The sequence below is a fragment of the Austrofundulus limnaeus genome, unplaced genomic scaffold (assembly GCF_001266775.1).
Source record: "Austrofundulus limnaeus strain Quisiro unplaced genomic scaffold, Austrofundulus_limnaeus-1.0 Scaffold19, whole genome shotgun sequence".
NCBI classification, from domain to species: domain Eukaryota; kingdom Metazoa; phylum Chordata; class Actinopteri; order Cyprinodontiformes; family Rivulidae; genus Austrofundulus; species Austrofundulus limnaeus.
Genome location: NW_013952421.1, coordinates 586,726 through 600,402, shown reverse-complemented (window position 1 = coordinate 600,402; position 13,677 = coordinate 586,726). Strand labels below are relative to the sequence as shown.

At 40.3% G+C, this 13,677-nt stretch overlaps 1 protein-coding gene across 3 annotated transcripts; it reads right to left on the bottom strand.

The window, feature by feature from the left end:
- Nucleotides 1-68: 68 nt before the first annotated feature.
- Nucleotides 69-13,612, bottom strand: ppp6r2b (protein phosphatase 6, regulatory subunit 2b; the record flags this gene model as incomplete). Of its 3 annotated transcripts, none has more annotated exon segments than XM_014003477.1 (25): nt 69-1,187; nt 1,764-1,892; nt 2,516-2,539; nt 2,710-2,920; nt 3,431-3,510; nt 3,908-4,064; nt 4,166-4,335; nt 4,424-4,545; nt 4,719-4,776; nt 4,861-4,958; nt 5,039-5,116; nt 5,222-5,334; nt 5,403-5,518; nt 5,604-5,668; nt 5,754-5,984; nt 6,077-6,238; nt 7,705-7,825; nt 8,011-8,124; nt 8,228-8,340; nt 8,505-8,570; nt 8,662-8,799; nt 10,388-10,574; nt 11,782-11,880; nt 11,976-12,129; nt 13,308-13,612. In XM_014003477.1, coding segments are annotated over 24 exon segments (2,832 nt in total). In that variant the 3' UTR covers nt 69-1,153.
- Nucleotides 13,613-13,677: the final 65 nt, after the last annotated feature.

Here is a 13,677-nt window from a genome sequence, read left to right as displayed (position 1 = left end):
CACACACACACACACACACACACACACACACACACACACACACACACACACAACCTGCAAAAACAATCCTCTTTCCATACACTGGATTTATTCCAAAAATAGATATAATGTTTATATATAATGTTTACATTTATATTACGTTTACATATTACCAAGAATAGCCACAACCTAATACAGGTTCAAAATTCACAATATTACATTTACGGAGGGTGGTTTGAATTGGTATGTGCACATCATTACTGTGTGTGTACGTGTGTGTGTTTGAGATTTTGTTTTCTTTTTTTGCGTGTGTTTTTATGCGTGTATGGATGTGTGTGTGTGTGTGTGTGTGTGTGTGTGTGTGTTACACAGGTGTGCTTTCTTCGTATCTACATATCCCTCCTTAAACCTGAGAATACACTCTGTACTTCAGAGCTAAAAACACACACACACACACACACACATACAAGCACATCTACAAACACATGTACACAGCGGTACACACACACACACCCTTCTAATGTGAAACATGATTCCCCCAAAATCTGATGCTCTAAAGAATGAAAAGCAGAATCTCTTTCCCAATGATCAAAGCTAATAAAAACTGTTGTTGACTGAGAACGTCGGTAGAAATAATCATCACTCATGTTCATAATAGTAAAATGCCTGTGTGTGAAAAGGCTGAAAACAGTGGCGATAACGTAAGAAGCCAGCTTAGCGAGAAACTTCTGATTATTTGAAACCAGTTTTCTTTACTGAGGTGTAAACAGTCAAAACCTGTGACAGAAAAACCAGCTGGGCCTTGATTTTATGCCTGAAGAGTAAAGAAATCCAAATCAGTCAGACTTCACTGAGAGGTGAAATGGCAGACTTTAAGTCCGGTCATGAAAAGTTCATATCTAGCTGTCTGGCACAACGAAAAGTTACATTTCTTCTTGAAGCACTTTAGTTTCAATTATGTCAAGAAGGCGCATCTAAGACATCAGTAGTACCCTTATAGACATTTGTTTTCCAGCAGAAATACTGTTTGACCTCAGAACTGAGGACCTCCTACTTACTTACATCTTTTTGGACACAATAAAAGGGGCATTGGGGGCGCTGCTAACAGGAAGCAAAGGGGGCATGGCTGTGCGTTCAATGAAAAAGATATGAAGCGTGTGGCTGTGCTGCTTCGTTAGGCCGGTCCGTTAGTGGAGGACTGCATCTCTCTGTAGGAAAAAAAGAAAAACATGCATCAAAAACTCAGACATTTATTTTGTTCGCCCTGAGTTACTAGGATTGTGTAGCATCAGTCATCCCCCCTCCATTTAAAATACAATTTGTCTGTAAAAAGAGTGGAATTGAGGATAAAAACCGGTGATGATGTCTACATTTTGGGAAGTACGATGTATCTGATAACTGCCCTCAGACAGAATTGTTTAGATGACTTGTATTCATCCACCTGTTAAGAAGCACGGTGACAGTTTCTGTAAATATGCAACGCTGCTCTTCCTGAAGCACTGATTTGTTGAAAGCTGATGCATTCTTGTTTTGAACTGATCTGTGTGATAAAGAAGTTGGTTGGCTGAAAAAGCTGCAGCCGCTAATGTCACCTTAGGTCACAGTTTTGTCCAGCATCAGCTGGAACAAACTTTACATTGCAAATCTGAATTTAGCTTCTGATTTTAAACACAGGTAGACACTCTTTTTGCACTTTTTAAAACTTATGAACCTCATGTTTGGTGATCCCACCCTTACCCAGTCTGGCCGTCTATAAAATAAGCTAACAAAACGCACAAACTCACTGTGTGAAAGCAGTTGACTGGTTAGCTGAACTAGCGATGATAGCGCTGGAACCATTTCCATGTTTCTTTTCTCTTTCTTCGTCTTTGTCTTTAATGGACAGTCCCTCTACAGGCAACTTATCTGCTTCACTGCAAACAAACAAAACAAAAATACACGTATAAACAATACAGAGTTATTCTGACTGTCAATGAAATCATGCAGAAATAAACCAGATGCTAGTTGCTGTAACTGATTATCTTCTCTGGACTCTTTCCACTCTTATTTCTCTGCTCAGGACTGTGATCCACTCTTCCACTGGGGCTGTGGGTGACAGCTCATATGGGTTTCTACTCCTTTTCTGCAGTTTAAAGTAACATCAAATTAACTGCAGCATGCTTGTCCGTTCACTGTTAGTAATTTGTTAATAACGTGATCTGTTAGAATGATAAAAATGCTGCAACCTCTGTTCATAGCATGCTAATAACAGACTGTTAGTTGTGGGGAGCTCTGAAATAAACTACCTCAAAATGACTGAATTAAATCAGTCAGATATCCAAAAAAAAAAGTTTTCATCTTTTCGATGGAAAGTCTAATTTAAAGGGCAGCCCTGTGGGTCATCTATGGGGGTTAGTGTATGTTTCTTTGTGAATCAGACCCTGTCTGAATGATGACACTAAAGGATTATTACTCAACGACCTGTGAAATGCAACAAGCAAACAAAAGCATCTTAAATCCATCAGGACAACATTCCACCGGTCAGAGCACAACATACCGTCTGAACGCAGGCCGGAAAACTCTGGAACCAAGAGGACATGAGAGAGGAGGGAATACAAAGTTGGAGGAAGAAACAGTAGAATTGTAAAAAAGGGAGGGGAAATAAAGTTTGGAGAAGCGGTCTCTGAAGAGCACTCGGACACGCCGCGTCAGACAGAACAGCTGCTGTGTTTGTTGTGTGAGAATGAGCACCTTGTGAAGACCGCCCTCTCGTTTTTGGCGTCCACAGTGAGCCGGATCGTCTCCTTGCCAGCACCTGTGGTGATCGTCTCTTTTGTGACCATCTCGCTGGACGTAGACTCCGTCTTTCCTTCTTCTTCGTCGCTGTCAGAGCCGCTGGAGGACGAGCTGTCCGACGCCACGAGTGGAGCTTTCCTTGCCACGCATGCACTCCACACACAGGCTGTAGGGGTTTAAAAACAAAACCACGCTGAAAAAAAAACATCCTTAGTGAACAACAATTCACTAAGACTCTGCATATAGTAGGATCACTGTTGTTTATTCATTAAATTGTTATATGTTTAAAACCAGCAAACTAAATTTAAACCTTAACAGTTGCCCCTGAAATTTCTTAAAAGCCTATCGACATATTTTTTTTATTTTTGTAAGGGTGTCAAACTAAAGGGAAGAACAGGAGGAAGTCGTCTGACACCCTAGTTTTCAAAATAAAAGTCCCCAGAGGTGTCTGAAGACATTTAAAGACAGAAACTGCATCGTTTTTGCCCACCGGAGAAACAAAAACTGTTCAGCGGTTAAGCTTGGTGCAAAGTTAGACTATAAACAAAATAAAAATAAGCTGATTTATTTACTGTATTTATACAAAATAGTTTAAATTTGAGTCATTTTATTAGTTTCTTTGCATTTGTCATACTTCATACAAATGTATATATTTAATTTTTTTATTTTTACTTACGGTTTGGGTTTAGTTTGGTGTTGTCCGATCCACTGAGCTCTGAATCCACAGGCGAGCTGCATCTGGGGCCCGTTTCAGAGCTGTTAGACAAGCAATGAGTCACAAACAGAAAACTTCACAAAGTATTCGGTACTGCTAAGCAACTACTGCTTTAATTGTGTTTACTAAAATTATTGTTTTGAATCACTAAACATAATACTTCTTGTGAAAAAAATGGCAAAATTAAAGATGTATGCGCTGATTTTTTTATTTACATCCACATTAATTAATACTAACACACGAACATGCCAACCACAATACAGGACTTTTTTTTAAACCACAAAACAAATAAATTCCTTTCATCTATTTTTCTTGGGATTATTATAGTTTTGGAGCTGTAATTACTGAGTTTAAATGTAGTTTAATTAAATCTAGCTAGGCTTCAAAATAAAGTGTTTTTCTCCCCAATATTTTCTTCACGTGGAAGCTGAAACTCACCAACAGAAAGGCTGAAAGTCGGTGAACTTGGCCCACCCTTTCTCCTCAGCCTCCCCTGAAGCTGGCTGCGAAGCTGGAGTCTCCCAAGCAGCAAAGGCCTCTCCAGCAGCAGGAGCCTTTGAGTTGACTTCTCCAAAATCTGCCACCCAGCCAGTGCCTGAGAAAGAAAAGTAAAAAAAACAGACAAACTTAAGTGAAACATAAAAAAAAAAAGATTTGTTTTGAACTTCATGAAAGGCACGAGAAAACACATCTCACCTGCAGTTGATTCCGTCTGCTCCTGACTGGAAAACGGATCAAACTCATCTTTATTGTCTTCTTCCTCAGAGTCGGACTCTGTGGATTTATCAGGGACGTCAGTACTGGAAGTTGAAGTCTTATCACAAGACTTACTGGCTGCTTGGCTTTGAGATGACTGTAAACCAAACCTTTAGAAAACAAAAACATTTAAAAACAGAATTCATAAATATTGCTGAGGTAAATTACTGTAAAAAAAACAGGAGCTTTGTGTTTTACCTGTTCCTTGACTTGGTTTGTGTTGCATAGGTAATTTCTTTCTCCTCCCAGATGTCCTCTTCATCATCATCAAAAGGCTGAATCCTCTCCTTGGAACAGGCCTCAAATACAGCTGTGTTGGCCTGTAAGAAAAAAACTAAATAACTCAAACTTTAACCTTTCAGGGGATACGTAATATTTCTGATTGGAAATTAACTTTATTGGCTCTTAAAAGTAGAAAAACAGTCCAACAACATCTTTAAGACAAATGCATGCAGACACACGAATTAAAAAAAAAAAATCTAAACAGACGTACATTGTCCTGACCAGCATCGATGTTGATATTAATCTCTGCAATCCGGTCAAATGTTGCACTGCATTGAAAGCAAGAATCACCCAAAGAGGTCAGAAACAAAATGAACCCAGCAGCACAAAGAAAATAACGTGAACTTATTTACCCGATGCTGTCATCCCGATCAGTAAACTCCTCATCGTTAAAGCCAAACTGATCCACAAAGTTAGCAGTCATCTGCTGGATTTGATAGTCTGAAAAGGCCTGAAAACACAAAACCAGAGCAGTTAAAACTCAGCTTACAACAGAGGCCCTGGGTATTTGGCGTGATTGTTTATGTGTACCTGTTGCACTGTCAGTTCTTTAGGGAAGGGGCTCTCCATATCATCTTCTGAGCAAGGCCGAGGGTTTCCAGTACTAACCTGAACATGAAAACATCCACATCACAAATGCTGTCTGTGTTTCAACTCGTGTATGATGGCTAAGCAGCTGCTAAATACCACAGCTGTGTGTCTGTGAGGGTTTACCAGGTCTATGGTGTTCTTTCTGTTCGTCTCTGACAGTGTCTGTTCCACAAAGGTTTCCCAGCGCCCTCTGTAGTCCTCTGGCAGCTCTACATTCAAACACACATGATCGGTACCTAAAATAACATTTGAGTGATGTGAATTTGCTTCAGCTGTCACTTCCTTTCCTCAGTGTCACATGTACCTGTGATGAGGCCACTTATTTGGGTGTGGACCGGGCCCTTTTCCAGGTTGTGAACCACTGTGTTGGCAATCCTGGTCAGATGTCCCATGTACCCTCTTCTCATGCCTCCTTCTGACCTGACCAAACATACATGCTTAATGAAAACCTGCTTTTTGCCCCACAAAAATGTATTTAAAAAATATCAAGATATCAAACACTTACTGTATTCTATCATTCCCTTCCCAAGCCTCCAGAATCCTCTGAACAAGGTGGCAGTGTTGGAACAACTTAAGAGAAAGAATCTTTCCTAATAAGACCACTTCCCAGTCAATTAAATATCATTTGAACAGAGAGACGAGCTCAGAAACCTACATGAGTCACCAGTAAGTTGTGTGCAGAGTTTTCAGATGTGTCTGAAGGTTCCAAAGTTGGGGCCTCGCTTGCATTCTCCTCTTGTGATGCGTCTTGAGCTTTGGGTGTTTCCTGGGATCCAAATCCAGGCTGCAGCCTCATTTCATGGACACAAGGACGGACGATGGCGGCCACACAGAGCTCCACTTGGAGGTGCAGGAAGTTGTTCCATGTGTACTTGAAGAACAAGTTCTGAAATGGGGTGTGAATTTTTCTCAAGATCATTTAACAACCCTCAGAAGGTGGATAAAAATACCCCCCCCCCCCCCCCACACCTATCTCACCAAAAGCAGGTCCAACGTGTTGAGTTTGCAGAGCTCTTGTGCTACGACTGCATGACTAGCAGAGCTGGTATAAAGCAGAGAGGCCACTAGTCTGGCTACGTGCAGACGTGTGTTCCCCAGTGGTTCCTCCAACACACCCAGAGTTGTCAACATGGGATCTTGCTAAAAATAAAAAAAAAATACACAAATATACATATTGCCTGTGACATGCCTATCCTTCAAATACAAAAAGTCAAAGGAAATATCTTCATATTTAGGAAAATTGGCATAAAACAAATGATTTAAACCATTTTGTCACATAGCTAGCATATTTTCCTTTGATTTTGGCTTAGCTAAAGTGAAACAGGAAGTGACATCAAAGGTGAACTCTTTAAGGTAAATAAATAAATTATGAATATCATAAAATCATAAATCCTGAACCGAAATTTCCATGACTGCAAAACACGTATTTTACTTCTGACTGGTATCCATCTGTTCACATGATTTGGTCATGTGAACAGGGGGATTAAAGAAATTTAGAGTTAGGGAGGTTAGTACTGATGTTAGATGCACAACACCACATTCTTAAGTTCTCCTTTTTGAAATATTGACAGTGTTTAATCTATTATGTCTTGATTGAAATAGGTCTAGTTACATGTCTGAAACATCTTTTACAACACAATAAAACGCTTGAACGACAGATGAGAATTGTGTCTGAATGCCTGTGACTCAGCCGTAGGTCAGCAGCGGGGCGAGCGAAGGCATTGAAGAAACTGGATAAATACATCAGCTTCCGTTTTATGGGCAGTGTGGGTTTCCTGTCTGCATCAGCGACAATAAACCTCACTCAGATTCCAGACTGGTGTTGTATGGTTTCCATTCCTTCTACAAATCACATTAACATTTGTGTTTATCATCTCGACTTCAGTTTATTGAATACAAATTTTCTTACACATTCATTTACATTTTATACGCCATGACCATCGGCTCCAATTAGTTACAGGCAAGCCTATCTATTGTATATACCTTAATTACTTTTTTCTCCATCATGTTATTCCATGCCCCTTCCTATTCCAAAAATTTGATAATGTATTGACCGGAATTTCATCATTTGTAATGTAATTGTCAAGTATTTCTGTTTTTCTCTTTGTGTTTGATGATTGTACAGCATCTTGTGAATTCCATTTCTGTGAAAGGCGCTCTATAAATAAAATTTTAGTTACTAAGAAAACTCCCTGATCTTTGTTTATTAAAACGATATTATTTGAACTCTGACTTTTATTCATCTCTCTCTTATAGGGACTAAAATTACCTAAAAAAAAAAAAATCAGAAAATTTCCTGCTGTCTGTGTTGTTAGCCGTTATAACAATGCTCTGTTTACATGCAGAAATTCCCCTTTGACATCACTTCCTGTTACTTCACATGCAAATATCTCAACAACCGTTCATCTCAGTGGTGTGAAATTGCTTTTGCAATATGCTAATCATGTTGTCTTTCCTTAAGTGCAATCACATTTATCACAAAAAATCTGATGTAACAGGCACTTTAAACACTCAACAACTCAATTTTATACTGAGAACTTCAGAAATGACTGTTGTAGAATCTTGTTTTTAGAACCTCTTGAGGATTTTTAGAATTGCTTGGGTACCTTGGGCGGCTGCAGAAGTAGCTGGTGGAAGTGTATCAGGTGTGGCTGAATAGCCAACAAAATACTGCTGTTAACAGTGTAGCTTCTCTCAAACCCCTGAGCATCCATCACACCATCCACCCTGTCGTAAACACAGAGAAACAAAACAGTAAACACCTTCCTCCGAAATAAAACAAGCTACAGATAATAACATAAATCAAATCAATTTAAAAATTATGATACAAAGGCAGGGATTGGAAAAAACAAAACAAAAACAATGATCTATATAAATGAGAAATTTTCAGTTTCAGTTAGACTCTCACTCACACGGGCCTCCGAATTTCCAGCAAAGTCAAAAGAACTTGAATCCCGCTGACGATACAGCTTTCAGTCCTCTCTCCTGAAAACATGTTCTGCAGCAGCTGCTCCACACACTCCTGCCTGCAGAAACACGTTGGGGAGCACGTCATCCCCTCTGCATCCAGATTCAAAAAAAAAAAAAAGAGAGAACAGGTGTGTGCGCATGAGCGTCTCAGTCACTTACGACTCCAGCACAGTCAGCAGCGGGTCAGGCTGGGAAATCTCCTGTAGCTGACTGGCCTGGTCTCTGCTAAGACGAATTATGTCACATAAAGTCTGAGATGCATTTGACTGCCTCTGGAGGACAGAAAAAAAAACAGAAATTGATGTTAGGTCTTAAAACATTCCAGATTTTGGAACATACATACATACTGTATGTATTTTCATACATATATAATCACAAAAACATGGCACCAAAAAAAAAAAACAACAAAAACAAAAACATGTCAGTTTTCATCTACCTCTTCGTCTCTGTCGGGGTGAAGGAGCTCTATGAGTCTCTGAGCCAGTTTCTGCTCGTTCAGCCACTGTTCAGAATAAAAACAAATCGATTCCACACAGATGTCCTCTTTTGGATTTTTATGACAAGAGCGACGTAAAGTTTTGAGCGTCACTTACAGTAAGGGTTTCGAGTCGAAGCGGCGGAGGCTCCACGCAGCTGATAAGGCGCAAAAGCACATCCATCATGGCCGATGTATCGATATGCTTCAGGACCAGAGAAAGAAATTCATCCTTCCTTTGCAAGAAACTGATCACCTGTTGAACACATACAGAAGAAACACATTTACATGAAACAGAAGATTTATTAGATAAGATTAGATTAAAAAAGATGCATTAATCTCCATTTCAGGAAGGTAAATCAGGGTACATGAGCAGGTATTTCAAAACTTCTGAAGTTCATCAGGACTGTTTCAGTTCTCTTCTGCCACTTCCTATCTGTAACTGAGACAGGAAGTTCTTTATTTTCCTCTTTTCTTTATTTTATTTGTGCCTCCTAGTGTCCTTCCTCTTTTGCCCTTCTATCGGAAGCCTTGAAATTTAAATCAGCAGCAAGATCTTTGAGGGATCACTTCCTAAAATGCAGCTAAATGTCAAGAGAACAGGACAGGAAGCTTGACTGAGTTCAGAGTTCATACGATAAAAGTGTCTGTGCAGAAATCTTTCAGGCATCATCCACGAATAAAAGCGGGAGTTTCTGTCAGACAAGCAGCAGAATCTTGCAAGAACAAATTGAGAAATAAATGTATAAACAATCTAAATAGGATGTTTGTAACTATACACATAAACAAACTGAGCTGCATGTGTTCTTAGCACAACCCAGTCAGTGCCCAGGCCTGGGTAAATGTTGAGGGTTGCGTCAGGAAGGACATCCGATGAAAAATGTTTAGCCAAAAACAAACATGAGAGTTTGTGCAACAGCGTGACTCGCTGTGGTGACCCCTGAAGAGGGAACAGCCAAAAGAAGAAAGAAAACAAGTGTATTTACTAACAAATGGCACTAATAAGAGGGACAATGACCTGAATCTGACGACAAAAAGTATTCATAGCAACAACTAGTTAGGGGTCACTAAAGTCATTTTAGACAATAAATACAAGAAAATCTGAACGATTTAGATCTGTTGGGTAATCAGGCAAACTGGTCTTTAAATCCTCAACTCCCTTGGATATTAAAAAACAAAACTTAATAGTTTGGCTGCATGTGTTGGAACATCTGGATGTTATATTACAACAAAATAAAAAGCTAGAATAATCTAAAAGGTGGAAGTCAATTGCTTTGAGAACAATTAAAATGATTGTGCATATAATGCCCACTCAGACTGAATGAAATCACAACTAGGGATGTCCCGATCCAGATTTGTTGGCTCTCGATACAATCCGATTTTTCTAATGATTAGTTCTATCCAATACTGATCCGATAACTTTATTTCTTTCCAAGTGACAAGGTTGGTAGTTTTAAAGCGAGCCCTGCTGTTCCCACCACGAGAAACATCTGGTTTGCAGATTTTGCAAGATGCAGTTCCAGCATCATTGTTCTCCACTGAAAAGTGTTCCCACACTGTGGACATGGTTGCATGCTTGCTTGCATCTTGACTTCTTAACGGCAGTTGTAAAGCATGATGATGCTGAAAACTGTTGTGAAAACTGGATCGGCCCAATCACATGACTAAATCTGATTTTACCCGATTTTTAAAAAATGGCCGTATCTGCCACCGATACTGAGTATCTGATCGGGACGTCCCTAATCACAACAAGACTTAATTCTTTCTCTTCTAAGCGTCTTTGATTTCGTAATAGGACTGTGTGTGTGTGAGAGTGTGCGTGTGTGTGTGTGTGTGTGTATGACCTGCTCAGTCTTCCGTGTGATGAGGTTCCCAATTGTCTTGCTAAAGAAAGATGCCAGCAGAGGGTTTAGTGGGGACGGCTGCTCCAGGAAAGCATACAGGGTTTCCAGCAGAGGCTCATCATTACCCAGCTTATCATTGATCACTCCCACATCACACGTTAGCAGCTCACACGCTGTATTTGAATACCTGTTAATAAATGTAAAAGAACGTGTCGGTAAAACGTTGCAGTAAAATGACACAAAAAAGGATAACTAACGATTTCCATTTCTGAACTGAGTGTACTTGTGCTGGTTGACTGTTCATCAAGCATTTAATTAAAGGGGACCTATTGTGCAAAATTCATTTTGTAAAGGTTTTTTTACTCAACTTTGGGTACGTACTTCTTAAAAAAAACAGTCCTAGGACCAAAAAAATGCACCCAGGGGCTTATTTACTGTAAGTAAATGTATTTTAATGTACATTAACGGTAAGTTTTATACTTCCGTTATTTTGTGATGTCACAAGCCGTACGACAACCCACCTGAACCTGCGTTCAGCCCCTCACCTAGCAACCCCTGGGTGAGACTCCACCTCCTCAGTATAAAAAGCTGACACGGTTGTTGTTGTGCAATGTGCAGCTCATTTAACAAGAACAAGCCTCCAATAGGGCAATGGGTAGAGTGTTGGACCAGAGTGGGAGACCAGGTTTTGAGACCGGCATGGACACAATTTATTTATTTATTTTCATTCGTTATGAACACATTTTCTCATGTACCTCTATTGTTTAGCTTATTAAAGCTTTGTCAAAGCCCATTTTTTCGATTTTCTGAGGTATTTTGACCGCTGCTGCTCCCTGCTCTGGTAACAGCATGCAGAGTGAGCTCAGAGCAGAGGAGGGAGAGAAAAAAAGAAGCTTGGACCACGACTTTGCCTCTGGGTCTCTCATATAGTTGTACAACGGTGTTCCTGCTAACATTAGCCATGCTAACGTAAACGCTGGCTTTGGAGGGCGGAGTTAATGTCAACRGATTTTTGGAGGGCGTTACCAACAGAGCTCATTAACATAAACAGCTCTTCTGAACGGAAGTCAGAGCAGGCAGAACTAGAAAATAGGAAATTTTATTATCTGAGAATTATTTTGTGCATTAAATTGAATGAACATGGTCTGGATAGCCCACAGACATACCATAAAAATTTCTAGGACCCATAATTGGTCTCCTTTAAACTTTGGCATTTTGAACATGTCTGAACAGGTTAGTTGAATCTAGATTTTTATTTATTGTATGCACTTTAAGCTCTTGGGCCATCTTTAAAGTGACAGGTAAGCAGTTTGACACAGTGCAGCACCAGCAAAAGTCAGTTTTCCCTGATGCTCTGTTTACTACTTCAGCATATTTCCTCACAAATCCCCTACTTGAAGCGCTTGGTCTCATCAGCACCAGCAGGGGGCTCTGTCGTAATCAGCCGGACCAGCTCCTGCATGCTCTGGTCCTGGCACAAGAACTGAAGCAGTCTGGAAATTCACAATGAACGGTACGTAAGTAAGCATAAACAAGTGACACTGAAAAGATGTGAAATTTTACACGCAAAAGCAAATAATAAGCAGACCTCCTGTTTTGGGCCTTGCACTCCTGCAGCACATCTTCCTCATCCAGCAGCTCACTGAGCGTGATATCCTCTTTGTCCAGCAAAGTCTCCAGATGAGAGGATGTGTTCAAGTCAAACTTCCAAAACATGGCGACCGTCACAAACATACACTTAGCTGTTGAGCAGAAAATTATTTGATGTGGAGATTAAAAAAAGGGATAATAAATGACACAATTACACATTTTAGACATGCATATAGTAAATATCTTCTGAGCTGCATCCTTGGGGGATCTTACTAAAGAGCTGTTTACCATACAGAGGTATGACAGTGAAAATTCACACATTCAAGTCAATCATACCAACACCAGATCCACAAACTCTGAAGAGGCTTCCTTCAACTCATTTGTGATGGAGTATTATAAATGTTTATTTCTCCACAGCAAAAGATAAAGTCAAGCGAAACACTCGACTCTGAAACAATCAGGAAGAAATGCATCTGTAATTGGATTTATTTGTGCACATCGATGCACTGATATTACACAGCTAGCTTTATGGGATCAAGAAACAAACAGAGGGAAAAAATAACTCATGCAGAATGACATTTTAATGTGTAGGAAGCTGTTTTTTTAAATGTTGCACAGCTGACAAAATTGCTGCAAAGTGCAACCACCGTAGGTGTAGTGATATTCTTCTCCACCTGACATCTGCTTGAGCTTTATCAAACCACAGAAACATTATACCGTGCTAACAAAACTGTCAAGTGCTCAGTCCATTCATCATTAAAATGCTGGTTAAAATATCCCAAAGTCTGTGGTTGCATTGACACGAAAAGACAAGGCTTGTCTTTCTATTGCACATATGATTACATATTTAGAGCCAACTGATGACAAGCCTGACAGCTGTTTCTGTAAACAAACAAACAAACAATACTAAAATCTGACGTTAACAGCCATGCTCTTTCACAGTAGCTTGATATGAAAGTGCTCATGTTCGCTGTTAAAACACATGAGCTACAGCAGGATACCTGTAATGTCCGTTAGCTTATCCATACAAGTTCATGCTAACACCTAGCTTCATGCATTTAACGGCGGTGCCTTTCCCAATAACACTGCACGCAAATCGTAAAGCCGACACTTCGCTCGCATCGCTAGCAGCGTTTCCGAAGTATTTCAATGTCGAAGACGCGCTGCGTTTAGATCAACAAGCTAACAAAATTGACCATGGCCAGGGGCTGCAGAAAATATAGGGGCGACATTCTCGTTTCGAGCTTCACAGTCTTCCGCCAACTTGACAGTCAGTCAGACAGGCTTGGTTTAAATTGCCATCACTTCATAAAACGCAAGCGACGCTTACCTCTGAGCCATCTTTTTTTTAAACAATCTGCGAGCTGGAGAAACGGCGACCTCGGTTGTCAGGTCACCCGGAGGCCCATAGTAAGTCTACTGTGTTGTTAGCTTAACGATGCTACCCCTGGTTCCTGGCTGCAATGTCATTTATTACTGCCGCTCGGTGGCCGCTCCACTGCAGCACCGTGTGGACACACAGCAGTCAGGCAGCAAAACAGAAAAACCTGCTTTCGAAATCAAAATGGCGACTACCTAATTTATTATTAACCCTCCAGCTGTCCCAGTTTTAGAATTTGAGCAGACCATGGTAGACGTAACACACGTGATTACTGTGTGTGTGTGTGTGTGTGTGTGTGTGTGTGTGTGTGTGTGTGTGT